Source organism: Plectrocnemia conspersa, unplaced genomic scaffold (genome assembly GCF_051122295.1).
Source record: "Plectrocnemia conspersa isolate PC_06_02 unplaced genomic scaffold, ASM5112229v1 ptg000010l, whole genome shotgun sequence".
NCBI classification, from domain to species: domain Eukaryota; kingdom Metazoa; phylum Arthropoda; class Insecta; order Trichoptera; family Polycentropodidae; genus Plectrocnemia; species Plectrocnemia conspersa.
The window spans coordinates 29904372-29925724 of record NW_028277174.1 but is presented as its reverse complement, the minus strand read 5'-3'; the positions used below and the strand labels follow the sequence as shown (position 1 = coordinate 29925724).

The following is a 21353-nucleotide window of genomic DNA, read 5'->3' as shown; positions in this document are numbered from 1 at the left end:
CTTAAGTTAAAACAATTACTGAAAAACTAGACTTTTAAGCGAAAAACTAGATTTCCTTGCAGCGATTATGGGTGGTCCCTACAAAAATAACAAACATATGATACTAGCGAAGTAAATCAATAGTGTAAATTAAATAGAGCGGTGCTTTATTTATTCTGTGACGGAGCTCGTAACTCAAATTACTCATACGTTAAATCAATTTTCTCCATTGATATTAATTTAAATGCCATTAATTCATTTCAATGGGGGAAAACTGAATTAGATTAATGTAAATACGTTTTTTGCTTGTATGTCGTGACATTGCGCGTATTTCGAAACATTGCTCGTATATCAAAACATTTTAAAACTGTTTTAAAACTGCAAGTATCTTGAAATATTGAAAGTCAAGGTTCAGCTGTACTAACATCTGAAATACATGGGTTTAAATCTCGTATGTATTTCAGTTATTTTTTAATTTCTTTCATATCTGAAAGTCAAGATTACTGATTATAATATAACTTTAATTTTGATCAATCAATTTAGACTAAGTTTTTATAGCTTTTTATAAGCTCATATATTAATATTGTGATGACTAATTGAAATCAACATTGATTGTGCATTGTGGGGAGTCTATTCTTGAAGCTCGCGTTAAAATCTGTGACCAAAAATGACCATTCATCAATAAAGATAAACTAGACAAGCTTTCGTTAGGGCAAGAAAAAAATGGTTTCCCATAAATAGCACGCAAAGATTCTCCGGTGTAATCAATGAATGTTTATTTGTTACGAAACGGTCATGGGAAGCAATATATCACTGAAAGACGAAAAGCAACGCAAGGTCACAACATTCCCGTTACACAATTTGACCTTGAAGTTGTCCATCAAGCAAATGTCACTTTCTAAAGGCGAATAAATATTTCGTTGTTCTAAGAAAATAAATAATTTAAATAATGAATTAAGTATATTAGAAATATGGTTAAAGAATAATGTACTTAAATTAAATGAGAATAAAACTAAATGTATGTTAATTAATTATAAAAATGTGTTAGATGATAGTACCAAAATAGTAATAAATAACTCTAGTATAGAAATAGTGGATAATATAAAATATTTAGGAGTAATTGTAGATACAAAATTAAATTTTAAAGAACATTGTAATTACATATTAAAAAAAATTAGTAGAAAAATAGGTTTATTATCTAGATTAAGAAATATATTAAGTATTAATACAAAAAAAATAATTTACAATAGTATATTATTTTCCCATTTTAATTATTGTGCAACAATATTAAATATGTTAAATAAATTAGACAAACAAATATTGCAAAAATTACAAAATAGGGCAATGAGAGTAATCTTAAATAAAAATAGATTAAATAGTTGTAAAAGTATGATTGATAGATTAAATTGGTTGAATGTTCAAGAAATACTGAGTATGAATGTTTTAATATTTATATATAAGTTAGAAAATAATATGTCACCAGAATATTTTAATAAGTATTTAAAAAGAAATAGAGATGTACATAAATATAATACTAGAAATAAAGAAAATTTAAAGATAGATAAGTATAAGAAAACGAGTACGGCTAGGGGAGTTATGTACGGAGGTTTTGATTTATATAATAGTGTTCCAAGAATAATCCGAAAAAGCAAAAATATAACTGGTTTCATAAATGGAATTAAAAAACACCTTCGTATATATAGAAATAAATTATAATATTAAGTCTTATTAGTGTATATTTTTATTTTCTATTGTATATTTTTTATATATGTTTATATACTTAAAGTTGTTTGATGTAAAGATTAGCTATTAAGCTAAATAAATTAATAAATAAATAAGAAGCGAGTGCAGCGATTGGCTGAATGATTATGATTGGTCAGCAAGCTTGGCAGCCCTGAATACATAAGGCTGGTCTCCAATGAGGACCAGGAAGACACACCGGTAGAGACTCGCAGACGCGCTCCCGCTGACAAATGCAAAGATATGCCCTGAAACTCCAGAACAAAATCATCGCAGCAACAGGAACTGACCTCCATACACTGTCACTGCCACCTACAAGACCCATGAGGATCTTTCACGGACATCATCCTTACGCCAGCTTCTCCACCACTCGGAGCTCGGAGAAAACGATATTCGCCCATCATATCTGCAAAGTCATGTATGGAGTAGGTAAAGTAAGGGGATAAATACACTTCTCTGCGAGACTCCAGCTTCAAGTTTTTAAGCTCAGAATTAGCAATATTTATCTTAACTATAAAATATCTATCTAAGAAGAAAGATTTCATGATTTTGGCAAGTTTAGCAGGCAATTTTTTTTTAATTTTGTTCAAAAGCAGATTTTCATTTATTTTATTGATTTTACTATCATGTTTGTTATCCTATGCACTTGCTTATTAGTTAGTCATTAGTCTTTTAAGAAGGAATTTTTCAATTCCGGACTTTTATGCCGTCTAGTGTACCGGTAAAAAAATAGCCCGAGACCCGGAATTTCCTTCAACCGCTTAACTGAAACGAATGACCGCAGTCAAACGGTTACGGCCATTCACGCAATAGTGGTAGGTGCAATTATTACGCCAAAACCAAAAGCACTTGGCCGCCTTTTCTCATTCTCAGTGGGTAAACGGTGAGCGATTCGAATGGCTGTGTATAACCAATGCGCTTTGGTGCTTCTCTATCTGGTGTCTGTCTACGGACAGTATCAGGAAATCAGTGAGTAGAGCACTGATGTGCAGTGATAACGATCTTATATCATGATTGTGAAATGTGAGTTATTTTGCAGAGAGCACTCTGTCGAAATGTCACAGGAAAAGTGCACAATTCGACAACTGTCTGAGGAAAGCGTTCAACGACATAAGGCCCTATTTCCAAAGCGGTGAGTAAACCTATATGCGCTGATACAGCATTATATATAACATCTTACAACACTTTATTCTGCTTGTTATAAGGCTTAATGCAATTATACGTGATACAAGTTTTGGTTGTATGTACTATATACATATTTAAGAACTTGAATAGTATGTAATTATATTTCATGATGTTATGGTATGACAACAACAAAAAAGAAACGAAAATTATATAATATAATGAAAAACTGGTCGTTGATGCAAAAAATAATATTGAAATATATCTTTTGGTATTAATAAAACCTGTTGTAACTAATGTATTTATCTATTAAAATGTAATGAAGATATATTTGTCTAATTTTCAATCAATTAGGTATCTATTATAATACTTCTAAGAGTTTAACGAGAACCTTATTAGGATATATATATATATAAAAAAACAGAATTTAATCTAATTTATGCATATTATAAAAAAATATCGAAATTCGGAAGGTTGTATAATTGCCCCTGTGTTTATTGTAGAAAGTATTTTGATACAATATATATATATATGACATTGACCAGAAAACATTAATAAGGCTATTTAATATTTATTCTAATTAACTATTTTGACATTATATAGAAAATATCTTGTATGTCAAATCGGTGTCAGTCAATGTGCTATTGAATGCTTATTTATTTATTTGTTTGGCTAATGTAGCTAATTATATAAATACTAAATAAAATATAACAATAACACAATAAAAAACTTTTAATTTATTTCTTAATGAACGAAGATATTTCTTTATGCCATTGAGAAAACCCGCTACATTTTTATCCTATGAATATTGTAATACAATTACACACCTCCATATAATATTCCCCTGGCCGTACTCACATTATTATACCTATCTATCCTTAAACTATATCTAATTCTAGTATTAAATCTATCTTAATTTCTTATTAAAACTCTATATATTAACATATTATTTTATAACTTACATATTAATATTAAAACTTTAATCTTCAATATTTCTTAAATATATTTTTATTTGAAACTATTCTCATTGCCTTATTTTGTAATTTTTGCAACATCGTCTTATTTAATTTATTAGGCATATATAATATTGTTGCACAATAATTGAAGTGGGGCAATATACTACTATTGTAGATAATTTTTAATTCTCATTCCAGATAATATACATAGTTGAATATAAAACATTTAATAATATTTCATTTACATTTAGATAAAATAAAAAGTTCGATTTGATATAAATTATTATTTCTAAATCTACACGATTACTACTAAACATGATAGGTACTAGCCCAATACATTACAACGGTATAAACACAATTAATATCCACAATTATATATTGAGATATTAGATTGATTTCAGAGTATGTAAATCAGTGCCAGCTATTTATTTAAGAATGATTTTTTATTACAACTTCAAATCAATAGATCTCAACAAACTGGGTCGTTTTTGTAAATATTCCTCCGTAGGATTAGAAAAATTTATGAAAAAATATGGGATTCGAACCAAGGGTTTTCAGGTATTGCTCATCGTCTAATCGTGCTGGTATTTCATATATGATATCATATCATAGCACTTATTTAAAGATAAGAGAAGTAATTATTTTAATCATTTGTCTATCTATTTAGAAATTCGAATGCTATGAGCACTTGCGCATTGTTAAACTGAAGGTATTTGCTAGCCCTGATACCTGTGACGTCACAATACAAATAGGGCTGAGCTGCCTGGCCTTTTTGCCCAAAAGTTGAGAGGGACGATCAAATTTGTTTGTTTTATTTGTACACACAACAAACGCACCCTTCAGTCCATTATTACTATAATACACATTTTTCAAAAATCTCGGTCTCTTCTAAAAAAATCAGTGAAACTTTAATATATTCCACTTACAATGAATTGTAAATCGGAACGTGGCTGCGGATCATTAATCAATGAAATCACGTAGGTCAAGATCGAGAAAATAGCTTGCGTTTGTAAAAAATACAAGGCCATGTCATCGCATTATTTTTTTTCATTAAAATGAAATGTCTAGCCGCGAGGGTCATTAGATCAGATTTTATCGTCGAGAAAAAAATAGTAAAATATCTCGTTGAATGGCATAAAAAAGATCACTATGTGCTTATAAATAAATTAAAATTCATCTTAAGTAAAAATGTTTCTTGTTCAATAAAAAAAAAAAGATCTAGTTGACATTTATATGTCTCAAATACTTGATCAATTTTTTGAAAAAATAACGTTAACTATAACAGGCAGTCAATTCTTATTTTTTTTTGAGATACTGACTGCTTTTTACATTTATAAAAGTTTAGGTGTATTTGATTGTAGAGAATTGAAAAAAAATAACATTTTTTTATGAATTTATAATCAAATTATATTTAGAGCTGATTAAATGTCGGTTTATTTGCTTTTATGCTTTGTTAATATTGAGAACATTATTTACAAAGTAATGGCATTTGAAAGATTGTTTATTTACCAACCAATCAGGTTTTTCTCGTCTTCTCGCTTGCTAATAATTTTTGCACGTTTGCATATTTTGCTATTTCACAAATAACATTATTGTGAAAATCTCTAAATATATTACATAAATATAGATGAAATAAATAATAAATTTAAAATCGCTGTTCCATTAGATAACTCTTTAACTCACTGTATGAGAAATATATGCAGATATTTAATTTAGTAATTGGAATGCTTTCATTAAAGGTGAAGTTTATTTTGCAAAAATTGTGCAATATTATTACAATTACTACAATATTACTTTAAATACAAAAAAGTCCTCATATTTCGTATTGTTGAATCTTTAAAATCATTTTTTCAATTTATAAATTAGACTATAAACAATTCGTAAACGTGCACAAAGACAAGTCTCAAAAGCAACATAGAAGACATACATCAAATGTGGGATTCAATCGGTGGGTTTCAAACGTTCAAAAGCATTAGTAAAAATTTTGCATAGGCGTATCGGCTCATCGGCAACAAAATAAATCGTAAATCGTCAAAGATAAATAATATTTTAGATAATATTACGTTATTAAGTCAAAAACGTCGGCGGGTATCTGACATAGAAACAAAGCTTAGGCTCGTTGCTAATTGCTATACGACTTTAGTAAAAAGCATCTGTCAGAAATACAGGGGTTTGATGCATGGAATGCATTATAATAGCCATTCCTAACCAAAAAGAATGCAATCGTTTGGAAACACTGCGAATGGTTTTTCCATGTGTCAATGTTTGCGTCAATGATTAGGCGTTCTAGCAGAAGGGAGTGTAAACAAAAACTCATTATAGAGGGCAGGGCCGGCTCTAGAGGGGCGTAAAAAATCAAAATAAAAGCGTAACGTTTCCTTATAAAATTGCCAAACAATGTTGCTAAAAAAATAATGACGCATTTAGGAAATCTGTCAAGTCATGAGTATCAGATTTGCAATAAATTAAATAACTATTTTGTGTAAATAAATTGTTGACGATTTTACAAACAGTAAAAAAGCTTCGTATGGCGCTAGGTAAAGATTTATTAATTCACCATAAAAAAAGTCTTCTTTAAATCTGTATTGTAGATAATAAAGTGGTTATTAAGAATCAACTAAACTCTTTTTGTTATCTGTACATCCATTAACAACGTTAGAATCATCACTGTTATTTTTTTATCACTGTTTGATTCAACTACAAAATTGCTAATGTAACAAACTAATAAATATTAAACGTTACAATGTTAATGAGCACCTTTTTATAATGTCTATAGCCAAAACCGCCTTCTATTTTTTCACTTCGAAACCTTCACGCATCACAAAGTCCAGCGTTTAATTTTGCAATCATTAATTTACACAAGTTTTGAATAGAATTTGCTTCTGAAGAATTGAATAGATCGTTATTAATATCACATGCGTAAGCAATTATCGGCTCGAATCATAAATCGATTAAAAACGTTTGTTCATTGCATTATTGCATTTATTTTACTTAATCGAACTATTTTACTTTTATTGCAAATGAGAATTCTAGCGGACTCTCTGCGTTTTTTCTTTTCTATAGGAAGTGAATCGTGCGTTTCAATGGTTGCAATCAACTGTGAATTACATCGTTTAGTATAATAATATATAAAATTTACTATCAATGGGTTGAATGAGCAGACTTTATTTTCAATATGTGAAATCGTTATATTCAAAGATGAGGAAAGCAGCAAAAGTAATTAAACACAATTGTAAACATACTCATTAGTAATGCCATTGAACGAAATCGTGACAGCAAATGTTTTAATGGTTAAAAAACAGCAATAGAAATCGAGATATAAATGTTTTAGTTTACAATTTAAAAATCATTGCATTTCTTCTTCTGAACGTTCCGTCATTTGTTACTATGCAATAGATGCAGTTAAACAGTAAGTTTACTAGGAAATGGATTACAACGTAGTGATTACCCAATTATTTTATACCAACATTGAATTTATTTGCGCTATTAAAAAAAATACCATTCCGAGCTGCATGAGTTATTTGTTAATTGAATTGATTTTATAAGTAACTTGCAATTAATGAAAACAGATGTGTTCAAGTCAAGAATATATTTACTGACATTTTTGTCGAAATTTATTTTGTGCTCTTTTGAATTAAGCAACATATATTGTAATTATATGCGGATCGTGTCGCATTATCATTAAAATAAATATATATGTATATATATATAAATTCCACGATACAAAGCCTCACTATATGTGTTGTATATAACCAACCCTCAAAACGATATGAAAACTCCCAGTAAAAGAGATCGCTATATACTTCTAAAACGTAAACAAATGACGTTTACAAAACACTCCAGACTATAAAGGGTAATATTTCTATAACAATTTGTTACGCACTTCCCGTAACAACTGGTGGTGTTCGAGCGTGGCGCCGTGCTATTTAACAAGTACCGTTTAGTGTCCCAAAATTTTCTAATTAACAAAGCTTTTTTGTCGGTGTAGATTCACTAATAGCTACAAAGCGCTACTTTAAGCATGAGCAAGGGTCAGTGCCAAATGCTAATTAATTTAGTGCGAACAAGTACGGAGGCCCCGAATTACGTATTCCATAGAATAATCATTATTGATCATTATCGATTTAGAATCTACAGTTCGCTGTTATACGTACCAAGAAGAGTTTGATACATTTTTTAATTCTTAGTTGTAGCCTGAGAGGCGTAAGCCCAATGCGTTACAACGTATTAAATCTGTACCAACTGCGTGAATCGATCAGACACAATAAATATCTACAAGTAAGTAACAACAAAGTTATTTAGTTGCTCCTTCCCACATAATATCAACACGTTACATTAAAGCAGCAGATACATTAAAATATTATATACCAATACTACTTTACCATCAATTATCTTTCATAAATTATTCTAAAATTTATAGTAATTCAAATTAACTACAAGCATTTTAAAATTTATAATAAAATAAAATAACTACAAAGTAGTTGTTTATTGTATTTATTTATTTAGCTTAATAGTTAATTTTTACATATTGTATTATAATTATTTAATAAATTTAAGCATTCTTAATTCTACCTAATAAAATAGTAGAACAACGCTAAAAACAGCGGCGGAAACAACTGTATGGTAACCACAGAGCAAAGAATATAATAGTAGCTAACCAATGTGTGCATAGTAGAGTGTCGAGATACAGAGAGCAAAATATATGTTTTACAAAAACTAAAAAAATAAAATTTATCCTACAAAGGCATGATTGTACAAAAAATGATCATGCATGCTTGTCAAGCTTGCCCACCTTAACAGTCCTTGCTTGTTAAATTCAATAGCAATAAATTAAAACAAGATACATAAATTTAAGGAGAATGTAAATGTATTATATAACAAAGCATTGAAACCGAATTTATAATTCAATCTATGGCATTGAACGTAATTGTGATAGTAAATGCATTATTGTATAAACAAATAAGCAGGTATTGTGTCTTATAAGTGAAATAAAAGTGCTGTTCTATCAGGTGTTAACACATGTGTATGTGGGCACTTATTATAATAACATCACTATTAATGCAGTTTTCGAATTATGTTTTTGTTGAAATTTTAAAATGGCATTGAATCGGAATCAATGCGTCACGAATCGATCGAAGCCTTGATCGTATCCGTTTTCACAACTGTAGACCGCTCTTTACAGATATATGTGAAACTATTGCGAAACTCAGTCAAGTCATCTTGTGATAACGCATGTTTTGACATACTATGTGAATGTGTTATGTAAAAACTAACGCACATTTATCGTGATTGAATTCAGGCATTCCTGAGCTTGGAGTTTCCTCATTCGATCCCCACTTTGCGGAGGTGGTTGAGCAAAAACGAGGCGACGCAAACTTTAACTACTACTTGAAGCTGACTGATGTGTACGAGCACGGATGGTCCAAGTCCAAAGTGACCAAATTGAAGTCAGCCAAATTTGTTGTTTGCTCTTTTATCACTTTGGCAATCGACGTTTTGATACGCTTGTTGAATTTTGCAGGACCGACTTTAAGAACCGACGCATAGTGTACACGCAATACTTTCCAGAAAAATGGCTATTAGGAGATTACACAATGAACGCCACCATTTTTGGAAATCAAGTCTACAGAAGCGGCAAGTGGAATTTGACTCTGTATGACTACTCTCAAACTACCACCATCACTAGAAAGCCATTATACGTAGACGGAAACGAAGTCCTCGATGGGCAGCCGCTTAAAGTAGCTGTGGCAATCGACAGAATCGGAAATATGAATATTCATGTGGCTAATATACTAAGAGGAGCTAGTTTTTTTGGTAAAATATTCTCTTACGTTATATATAAAAGTATGATATATTTCAATTGATTTTTTGTTTCAGAAAACGTTTTAGATAGTATCATAAACGTTACATGGAGGCCAGGCTTTGCCGTTGTTAGACCGTTGATCAACGATTTGGTCAGCACAGCTTTTACCAAAATATGGAGCGATTCTTTCAAAAACTTCCCATTCGAAGAATTTGTACCAACATGATTTGTGTCTATTTATTATAAAAGTTCATTAAAAACAATGTGTGCCATTGATAACTTCAAATTAGCACATTTGAGAGTAGTTTAATGGGAAAGTATTATTTGTTTTATAGTAGGCACTCCAATGTGTTCAAAATTAATTATATTACGAATAGATATATGTATGTCAAAATGTAGTACGATTTATAATGCAGGGCGTCTCGTTAGTATTTCTTACACACCAAAACGTGCCTCATGCGCATGCGCATGAACGAGAAAAGTTTTATAGATCGTATTCGAAAATCCACCCCTTATTTTGCTATAAATATTTCATTTGCAAAAATATTACAAATATTATTATGCTAAAAGATAAAAATTTCCGTAGTTTTTTTAAAACGCTATGAAAAAAATATACTAAAATGTAATAAAATATTACAGAAAGACAGTAGATTTTTTAAATATTCCACTGATTTTAATAAATTTATACTGTTTATAAAATATTTAATTCTCAATTTCATTTTAATTGAAAATAAATACTTATTAAAAAAATATTATTACTTCAAGCATATCTAAAATATTCTCCCCTTTTACTATTAATTTATAGGAATTGTTTCATTTTTTCGAACTAGTATTTATCCATAGTTTATTAATGTTATCGATTTAATAGGTATTTGAAAAAAAGCAATTTTTATAAAATAAAACACAAATTAACTAAGAGTTATTAAGCAATTACTTTACTTTTATGTTTTTAGATTTTAATTCAAAAGTAAAGTATTAATATATTTTTTGTAAATAAGAGTAAAGTAGTACATTTTTAAGCATTGCTATTTCTTCTGCGTTTTCTAAAGTGTGGTTTTATTGTATGTAGCTTTATAATATATTTATAAATGATATTGTAGGAATTCGTCAAAATATTTGTAATTGTAGTCAACTGCTTTTTATCCAGGCAAAATAAAACAAATATTATTATTATGGTGCCATATTCCCATAATAAAAATTCTATTAATTAATAAATATGAATTTTTGAAAATGAGATAATTATAACTATGCATTGCTGGATTAAATCTAACAATGTTCACCCCACTAAATTATAAAAAATATTGATTTACTTATTTTTTAATCAATTTGTTAAAAACAGAAATGGGAAATGTGTAACACAAATTTTAAAATATCAGTTTTCAAGGTTGCAAATGTAACTTAACTACATAAAATGAGACAAAATGAGCGTAACTACTTTTTAGCTGCATTTAGTATATTTATCATTTTCTGTAATATTTTGAATTAAAGACTGCGCAACAAAATGATTTTTAGTGAAAACTATTAAATATCTGCTAATTAGCACGGTGCAATGCATAAAACCCACTAGCTGTTACTCCCCACTGCGTTTCCTGAGCTGTTCAAACCCAATTCTAACCGAAACAAATGAATCATAATATTCGTTTAGCTTAGGTTTAAGTTTGAACAGCAAATGAACTTTTCGCAACTGTCAAATTTTATAATCATAAAATATTTTAGTATTTATTTCTATTTCATATAATAAATTCATTAACACGCTTCTTACCTAATGTGCGCATGCGCACAATAGAATGGGGAGTAGCAACTGATCTATTTTTTAGTGCAGGGTCATTCTTAATAACACGTTAATTAGCAAGTACTAACTATTTACTATATCCTCCTTAAACAAAAAATCCAAAATAACATTTTTTTAACATCCATAGCAATTTCTCTATTGTAAAAAAGTTTCGGAAATAGTATTTGAATAAAAAAAATTGAAATGATAATTTTTAGTTTTTGCATCAATCGTTCGAGATGATCTTTTTATTTTTAGTGACCTCCTTTGATATTTTTAAAATCTGATCACCTTATTTTAATTGAAATAAGTATTTGCGGAAAGCTGACAAGAAACGCATGCGGTCTCGCCAGTCACCAAAAACGACAAGTTCTGTTCACATCGAACGGCGGTGTGACAACATTGAACTGTTAGAACGACGTCACAATACTTAAAATTAAAATTAATCACCAACTTTGGATAACCAACGTTTTATGCATGATTCCTTATATAGCTATTATATATATACATAAAACACATCAATGAGTTTCACTCTGTATGCACTCATTCCATACTATTGGCGGCAGTGCAGATCAGACTTATTGGCATTCAAATGTTTCACTGGTCCTTCGAAGTGCCAGAAATACGGTTTTCCGCAATGGTCAAAATCGCACGTGATTAAGAAGAACGCCATCTTCTCATTGCAGGAAGAAATTTTAGCAAAATTTGAAGCTTATTTTTATTACAAGAAATTTTCTACAACGCGTTGATATTTGTGTAATATTTCATAAAAAAAAAAAAGATTTTATATTTATTTTTCATTCATTTCTAGCTATTTTCAAAGCGTTTAATGAAATAAAATTTGCGCACTGCACAGGCAATTAAACATTTTTTTTCAGACAAATTACAGTTTATAATTTATAAATTTATAATTACACCTTTCGTTAGTAATTGTTTCTCGACATTATATTTTTTAAACATTTATGCAAAAACCTATCTTGTAAATTTAATAGACAAAGCTTATGTAAATGTAAATTTAATAGATAAAGTTTATGTTTGTATTTAAATATATACTGTGGTAGGAATACATAAATTCATGCTAAAAAGGAATTGTATTATATATTATTTATTTTTAATAACTGTAATTTTATATTATATTATCTATCCAATTTAAAAAAGATTTTTAATTTTCTTTATAGCAACACTATACAAATACACTGGTGTTAAATTTGATTGCGCATGCGTCGCTTACGTCAATGTCAGCGTAGATGCTTGAACCAAAATACATATTTTATAATTTTATTTTATTTATTATATATAATTCAATTGCACTTAATTGAAATAAATGGAACTCGACGATGAATATAATCATGTCGTTGATGATATTTTCTATACTCCTGAAAACATACCAAGTAAACTAATTGAATTAGATGAGGAAAGTGTAAGGATACACAAAGAATTCAACTCTCAAAACGAAAGCTGTGTATGCAGAGGGCAATGTGCTACCAATAAATGTAAATGCATAATCAAGATACATAGCAATATAGCCATGAACTATACGAAAACACAGGACGGAAACGTTGTGCTGTGTCACAATTTATTATTTTCTGATCAACCTATATATGAATGCAACAGTGAATGCAGCTGCGATGTCAACTGTGGTAATAGGCTGGTTCAATTTGGACCCAGGAAAATGTTGAAGATAATAATGACAGATAAAAAAGGTCTAGGAATCGTGTCGACTGTAAATATACCCAAAGGTGCCTTTGTATGCGAATATGCCGGTGAAGTTTTAACTTTATCTGAAGCTATAGTGAGGGACCAATACAATATGTGTAATAATAAGATGAATTATATTATTTGTTTGAATGAATATGTAGGAATGAAGAAAATACAAACTTTTATCGATCCTAGTACTTTTGGAAACGTCGGTAGATATTTGAATCATAGTTGTGATCCAAACTGTGAAATTGTACCGGTGAGAATCGAATCTCCTATACCAAAGTTATGTTTGTTTGCTAATAAGGATATTATTAGTGGCGAGGAACTTACATTTGACTATGCTCCTTCTGTTACTATTGGAAATATAAAGAGTTCTATTATGAAGTGTTTCTGTGGTTCGATCAAATGTAAAGGATGGCTTCCTGCAGAAGAATACGATCAGTAAATTGTACATTTTATATTAGTTGGCCAAAAAATGACTATTCTGATAGAAGATATTGCATTCAAAACTACTAAATTGCAGACAATAAAGAGCATTCTTTGAAATGATTCTACGTGTTACATCTTAAAGTCATTTTCTGCACAATTTTCTACTACTTCTAGCATCGACTCGCTGACCTCTATGTGGAGCTCTGCAAACAGGAGTTGACACAACTAATCAACTTGACCGGAAAGAGGCATGAGAAAGTTTTAACAAGAAAAAACGACCAACAGCAATGGATCATTAATTATTTATCACATTTTTATACGTCAGTTTTTATAAATATTTTTGTACAATAAATATATTTAAACAAATAGCGTCTCATTTCAGGCAACTCTGTCAGTACACATGTTTTCATAGCGATACCTTATTTCATCTACTATTTTGTCTAAAAAGGAAATATATGTAAATACATATCCTTTAGTATAAAATTATTAAATCAACCTAACTACTACTCTTCAGCTCATTCAAGAAGTTAATATAATTAATATAATAGTTTAAACGATATATGAGAAAAATAATAAATCAGGCCATCAAGGCAACTGACAGGGAAGATGGATCTACATTAAGAGATTTTTGGAAGAAGTATAATATATGGAACGCAATAAACAATACTGGAGACTCGTGGGCTGAAATAAAAGAGTCAATAATGAAAGGTTCCTGGAAATAATTATGCCCACAAGTGATGAGTGATTTTATAAATTCTGAAGAAACTCCGGAAACTATCACAGATGAAATAGTTAGCCTAATGAATGAAGTGAACTTGGATGTCAACAACAAAGATATTAATGAGTTCGTTGAATCTCATTCAGTACTTCTGTCAAATGAATACTTTATTGAACGATTATAAAGAAAACACTTCGGTATACATGCATCGGTAACGTACGTTGCTAAATAAATGTTTTTAATATATTAAGATAGATAAATATTTTTTTTAATATTTTCTTTTACATCCCTCTACTTTCGAACATTCAACATTCACACACATTTTCAGGAATCAATTATGTACAAAAGTCAATGGCCGCCTGTACATATTATTATTTCAATACACATAAAAATATTATAAAAATAATACATAAAAAGAAACAATATTAAAAATAGGAAAAACTGAACTGGACCAGCTCCTCATGTTCTGTTCCTAACACACCCCATTCCGTAAAATTACTAGTGAAAGCCAGGGACATCATTTGGGATGGGTGGGGGCAGGTGGGGGGACTCAGGGGCATCTCAGGGAGAAATAAGCAAAAGAACAGACAGACGTCGCATCTCGCAGATTGCTCCATAGTTTATCTGCACTTTGATTTTACAATATGTTAAAAATATGATAGCTATCCTTAAAGATATTACTACGGATTTATGATATGAGAGTATTGTTCAAAGTGTATTTAAACTGAATTTCGGCCAATAGGAAGGCGCAAAAACAATTATCACTTCTCCGAAGTCAAAAATCTACGTCAAAAGAAATAAAATCGTATCAGCGCCGTTGCCAAGCGAATTATTTATGATCAAAATTCTATTTTAGATATACTAGTGTTGTCGAATGAATATTTATTTATTAATATTATACACATCGTCACACGAGTTAAATGTAATTGTATTGCCGAATTACTGATTTTATATACATGCTTAGAAACCGTATAAAAGACAATTATACTGGACGCCAAAATTAGTATTATTTTGATAATCGAAGACGCAGACTAACCATAGGGTTAATAGAGAAAGCAATAGCTATGGAATCAATAAAAGGTTTACTTAAGCAATCTCTAGTGGTTGGGTAAAATAATTTGCAATCAGTTAATTCTACTGAGCTGTCTCAAGCTCATTTACCTACGAGCCGTTCTCAAATGATAATATCATATATATTGCATAGTTTATGTATAACTTTAAATTATATAATTAATCTATGCTTTTATAATATACTAAAATATATTTTTGTTTTTGATTCTTGAATAAAGTACATTCTGAAAAGTTAACATTAAATTAATAGCAGCGGTAGAATGTTAACAGTGGGAACAATGGTTATAGTCAATGTACTGTACACTTTTTTTAAAGATCTACTAGGACTTAAGCTACTGAAGGGGGTTTAACTAGCTGCACTTTTAACGCATTTTATATATTATGAAAATGAAATAATGAAACACATCCGTTAACCACTCGTAAAAACCAGATAAACTAACCTTTTATGCGTAAAATATGCGCGATAGACAATGCTGCATACTTGCGTAAAAACCGTTATTGTCACCTATCCCTTGCAGGGCCGCCGAAACATTACATCTGAAATATAATATAACAAAAGAAATATAAATAAAAACATGTTTTTTTCACTGTGACCAGGGACACCGAGAGAAAAATCGGACCCCGGTGCTTATTGTTGCTGCCCCCAACCTCTCCCAACCATTCTAGTGACATCTAAAATATAATATTTGAAGACACAGTTTGCAAGATTATGTATTTTCTTATATAGACGAAAATGAAAACCAAAAAATGTAGATAAAAACAATTTCATATTTTTTTCACTGTGACCCATGGAGAATTGTAAAGTCATAAACTAATAACTAAAGAAATGGAGATTCGATACTCGAAAATTCAGACTCCGCAATAAAACAATTTATACCTCTTTGTCTTTGTCTTAATATTTATTTTGTTCATATAAAAAATAAAAATATATTAATCGAATTTGGAACAAAATTTTTATAATTTTTTGTTTGATGGGCTGCGGCAGCCTAGTTGCGGCAGCCAGGTTGCCTAGTGCACAGTCAGCCTAAAAGATGTGACACAGTCACATCAACAAACGATTTAAGACAAGAGACAAGCTCAGATAGACAGACGACAGTCCCGGCTTCTCCACCAGCACTCAGTCTATGGAATGCAACTCGACACTATTTATGTATGGTGGTAAATTATAATTAATAAAAATAAACCATTACCAGCTCTTCTGGCGTCTATTTTGACAGCAAACTCACACATCGTCGGCCTTGAAACTACAATCAACGCAGATAAAATTTAATAATGTTTCATTTGTCTTCATTCAAAATTTTCATAATAATCACACTAAACAAAAATATTTTCGCCACGAAGATTTGAGGACATGTTAACTGCGGTAGTTTTAATCATATTGACATAAAACTTGTTCTAAAAATAGATCTCGTAAATATCTCAACTAAGTTCATTAATTAGCTTGTTTGAAAATTATTTAAAAATAGAAATTAATATTAAATATTTTTTTTAAATAACTAAATAAAAAAAATCGTGGCTATGTCGAAAAAAGTAGAGGTCAAAAATTTTCTATAATTGATATGAATTGTTTAACATACTATTATATATAGAAATCTATCAAATTCTTGCGGAAACTGGGCATCAACACAAATATACATAAGTGCTTCTTTGTTTGTTACGTCAAACAAAATTATGATTCTAAGTAAATTCAAGGGATACAATTCACAAAAAGTTTTATGCAACAATTATGGGTGGTCCCAACAGAATTGTTTATTTAAATTGCTCCTTATTTATACTAAATATTTAATCGATACACATGTATTAATGACAATTACTTATTAATGAGCAACATGTGTAAAATATTAATTACATTTAATTAATTTGTGACGTGTGTATATTCGTTGTTGCTATGCAAATTAATTTAATAAAAATAATGTGCAGTTAACTAATTGGTTCCGACAATTGATATTAAATTTTTACGCACTCAAAAGTATGATTCTAAGTAAATTCAAGGAATACAAATTACATAAAAGTTTTATGCAACAATTATGGGTGGTCCCGACAGAGTTAATACGCAAAACGTACTTTGCTCATAGTCTGTTAGATTTTTATAAATGAAACACAAAATTGATTTTCGATATTTTATTTAAAAAAATTATTTTGTTATTTACAAGCAGTTATTTTATTTCTCATCATAGTGCAATTATGCTGTTTTAATTACCTTATGATCGACATTTTTTATCTTATGACACCCAACAATATGTATTATTTAACAAAGCAATCGTAATAAATAAAAAAGTACTACAATTATGAAAAATAAACACTACGTTTAAAATATCGATAATTACTTTAGGCCTTATTTACATACAGAAACTAAACAAACAATACACTCTTAAATCAACAGGCAACGAGAGTTTTATTTTATCATTAAATATATCGTAAAGGTCTTCGGAATAAACGGCGAGGGTTTCTTTTCTTTCATTACAATTGCAGTTTGTTTCACAATTCAACGACTATTATTAATTTATTATTTAAAGTTATTTCATTTGAGAAATTGATATGTATAAATTATTTACTATTATTTATTTCGCTTTAATATTAATTTGTCTTCGATTACATAAACGATTAAATTGTGCTTTTCAATGTATACGTTAAATAGATTAAGATAAACTCAACGGAATATATATATTTGTATATTTAAAAAAATGCACTTTATTTGTGGGTGAGTTAATTATAACAAATGTATTTAAAATGACAACGTAATCGATCAAACTTAACAAGAATATAAATGTTTTTTTTTTGGTATATATTTGAGCAAAACCATAACAATCTAATACTTGCAACATTAATCTAGCAAAGTAAACTTATAATATATTTGTATATAATATTAACTAAACAGAATTTGACTAAACGCCGTATTACCTCGCGCGTGTTTCTCAATATTATCGAGGTAATGCGAGTTTTCATCATCAAATTACACATATATGTACATATTTTACATTTTGGTTCTGTGAACTTCTTACATGTAAAACATCGACAAGTGTAGGAAAATAATGTTTAGCCCGTTTTAGATTCGTCATTGATCAACTCAATTAACGTGGGAAGAAAGGTATCTATTCATATTAATAAACATATAAATATATTTATTAATTCTTTTCCGTAGACATATTTAATATATATTTTTTATATACTTATACAATATTGAATCACTTTTCATTCGCATTGTAAATGATATTATTATTTTTCTTAAGGAACAAAAACAAATAATGTTTTCGCTTTAAACACCTCAGAAATTGTAAAGTTTAACAAAGCTTCTTTTTAAATATATAAAGTTTATCATTTTTAACATAAATCGAAAAGAACGAGAAAGAAATGTTGAAATATTTAGACATTAGAAATATAACTGGAGGCACTATAAAGGTTCACGATGGGTATTCTCTACGCAGCGTAATTAGAATATTAAAAATTATGAAAAATTATTGTATATTATAAATAGACCATAGTTTATCAATATAAAGGCTAAAGTCATTATATTTACCGTTTTATTTAATATTGTATGTACAAAGTCGCGCATTTTATCTCATTTTAGGCAAAGCGTGAATCATTTTTATTTTCAGTCATCGATATGCCTTTCGTAACGACTTTGTATATACATATACGTTTATATTTTTAGTGTGTGCAAGCAAATCTGAATTTTACATATATCTAATCACCGGCAAATCAATAGTATGCTTTAAACGCAGAATATTTGTACATTTACATTTTTTAACATTTTATACTTAGAGCTATGGTTTTGTTTTTTATTTTTCTGAAAAATAGTAAAGAATTTAAAGCTAACATCATATTGACAAGCCGATTATCTGATACCTCAGAATATACGAAGCTATTAAAGCTTTTTATATTGGAAGAATCATCCAAATTGTAATTGAATGTTTATCAATTCTAGGATTGAAAGTTACATACACACGTAAAACTCATATCCACGAACGAGCATACTTCGACAATCACACACGAACCCGTTTATCTCGTTTTTTGTATGAAAAAAAATATAAAACACACATGTGAAATATATTTTTTTATATGTTAATAATTAACGACCTATTTAATGCGAAATTCATACAGGTGTTTGATACGCAACTCCCTATATTTCTAAATATCGCGTTTCGGAACGAATAGAAAAAATGTAAATTGGTCGTATTATATATATTTATTTATATATATATATGAGATTCCTTTTGAATATTTCAGATATACGCGCGTATCGCATTTCAATTATTTATTTATATATATATATAAAAACAATATATATAGAGAGTAACTTATCGTTTATCGATCGATGGATAATCAAATAAAAATATCGAGCACCAACCTTTTGCACTCGTAATAGACAGAGCGGTGCAAAAGGTTAAATTATAGTTCACGTCGTTCACTTTCAGGCTCTAGCTAGCCCGGACCTTGAATACCATCCTATTTCGCTGCTTTGCTTTTCGAAATCATATCAATTGTAATGTATAATTCACATATATAGATCGAAACAAATCTAAAAGCACAAAACACCGCTTCTATGTATGAAAACGAATCATAAGCGTTATCCTAAAATAAACGTGCTATTATAGCCGCATTCTATGTGCCCGTTACAACAACGAAACTATCGAAAACGTTTATAATATACATCACATATTATAAAGAACGGTGTAAAAGTTACTTAACCGATAAATAAGAAAACAAATAGGCACATTTTCATCGCACGCAAGCGAACAAAGCCACTCGAAAAATCTCTTCCCTATCGCTACAAGACGATGGTGTGTTTTAATACATATATTTTATAATAATAATTAACCCTTTGAGGTGGTACTCAATATAAAGAAAAACTAGACATTTATCGTACTTGAGGTAAAATAATAGAAATTCGTCACGAATCTATCTAACGATATTATTTCTCCTAATGAAAAGCGGACCGCGCTTGAGCACCACCGCTCGGGTACCACAACTTGTTTCAACATCGGTACGTATACACGGTATGACACAAAAATATACTAAGGCAGGAGAATATTTCAAAGATTACTCTAACAGAATCTAAGATCGGCTGACAGAGAAAAGCTTTGGTGGACGAGAGATGCATCGACTGGAAGATTTGAACAAGGCTATTCTGGGTTATCGGATCAACGTTGATTTGATTGTTGAAAAATGGAAGTTAAGAGGATCTGATATGACTAAATCTATCTGCTAAGGATTCTGATATTCTCTAATGTGATTTATATCCAGATTGAGGGGAAAAGAGCCCCAAATATCCGATCAAGAAATAACTGTATCTTCATTGTCAGAGGATCAAAACGCTCTGTTATGAAAATGAAGGAAACACGGTGTTATTTTTGTGTCGCAGCGTGTATACATATATCCAAGTTGGGTCCACTGTACAGATTGTCTATCGAAATGTACAAGATGAGTGTCGGTGGTCGCGGATGATAATAAAATGTACTTAGGATTAATTAGTGTCGTTATTACAAATTACGATTTGATATGATCACAATAGGCGGTGGCGCGTCGCCGAGGGGCGCCGGCTCAGAATGATATGTGTTACGGGATGCTAGCATCCTGCGGGAGTCTAGCAAGCGGGGCGCAGCCCCTCGGCCAACGCTCGCACCAGAACGATCGTCCCCGCCAGGTACAGACCCAAGGAGGGCGCGGCCGCTCCGCTGCACGGCAGTATCTGCTTGGAATTCGTCTCCATGTTGCCTGGAATCACGCAGTTTATACACTTATAGCATCCGGTAAGTATTCTATAATGCAATCGGAAACAATCAACCGACCTGTAACGGCAATCAATTGAGGCAGATACTTCTTCCAAAAGGCGCATTGTTTCAAACGAGGCCCTCGACCCGTAGAGCTAGAATTGGTGTCCAACGGAAGGTACTCTCGGCCGTATGCTGTGTGCGCCGGCCAATATGGGGTGGTCCACGAACCGTCCAAGCCCAAACTAGGATTTCTGTAAAAGTAAAATACAATAAGATAAGCACACAACCAGGGACATCATGTAGGGGGAGGGCAGGGGATGTATTTCCACTCACCCTTGAATTTGGCCAG

General features: G+C 30.3%; 3 protein-coding genes across 3 annotated transcripts in view; 2 read left to right on the top strand and 1 right to left on the bottom strand.

The window, feature by feature from the left end:
* The first annotated feature begins 2591 nt into the window (after positions 1-2591).
* Jhbp16 (Juvenile hormone binding protein 16) lies at positions 2592-10244 on the top strand. Its single transcript, XM_088194847.1, has 5 exons — positions 2592-2688; positions 2759-2851; positions 9097-9244; positions 9319-9611; positions 9675-10244. The coding sequence occupies exons 1-5, from the start codon at positions 2616-2618 to the stop codon at positions 9824-9826; spliced, it is 759 nt and encodes a 252-aa protein (XP_088050973.1). The 5' UTR covers positions 2592-2615; the 3' UTR covers positions 9827-10244.
* A 2329-nt stretch (positions 10245-12573) lies between these two features.
* On the top strand, positions 12574-13665 carry LOC148231311 (putative histone-lysine N-methyltransferase set-23). The gene has a single exon (XM_088193906.1). The coding sequence runs from the start codon at positions 12696-12698 to the stop codon at positions 13515-13517; it is 822 nt and encodes a 273-aa protein (XP_088050032.1). The 5' UTR covers positions 12574-12695; the 3' UTR covers positions 13518-13665.
* A 7105-nt stretch (positions 13666-20770) lies between these two features.
* The window catches only part of LOC148231310 (acetylcholinesterase-like), a 40269-nt gene continuing 39686 nt past the window's right edge, over positions 20771-21353 (bottom strand). The window contains exons 4-5 of the mRNA XM_088193905.1: positions 21080-21255; positions 20771-21005 (exon numbers count right to left, since the gene is read on the bottom strand). Of these exons, the coding sequence (XP_088050031.1) occupies positions 20875-21005; positions 21080-21255 (307 nt within the window). The 3' untranslated portion in view covers positions 20771-20874. The remainder of the gene's footprint in view (positions 21006-21079; positions 21256-21353) is intronic.

What these genes read in the sequence shown, in the direction of transcription:
- Jhbp16 (XM_088194847.1), top strand. Translation starts at nt 2,616, where the DNA reads ATGGCTGTGTATAACCAATGCGCTTTGGTGCTTCTCTATCTGGTGTCT. An exon ending in AAGGCCCTATTTCCAAAGCG is followed by an intron (nt 2,852 to 9,096) that starts GTGAGTAAACCT and finishes GATTGAATTCAG; the next exon opens with GCATTCCTGAGCTTGGAGTT. An exon ending in TCCAAAGTGACCAAATTGAA is followed by an intron (nt 9,245 to 9,318) that starts GTCAGCCAAATT and finishes TGAATTTTGCAG; the next exon opens with GACCGACTTTAAGAACCGAC.
- LOC148231311 (XM_088193906.1), top strand. Translation starts at nt 12,696, where the DNA reads ATGGAACTCGACGATGAATATAATCATGTCGTTGATGATATTTTCTAT.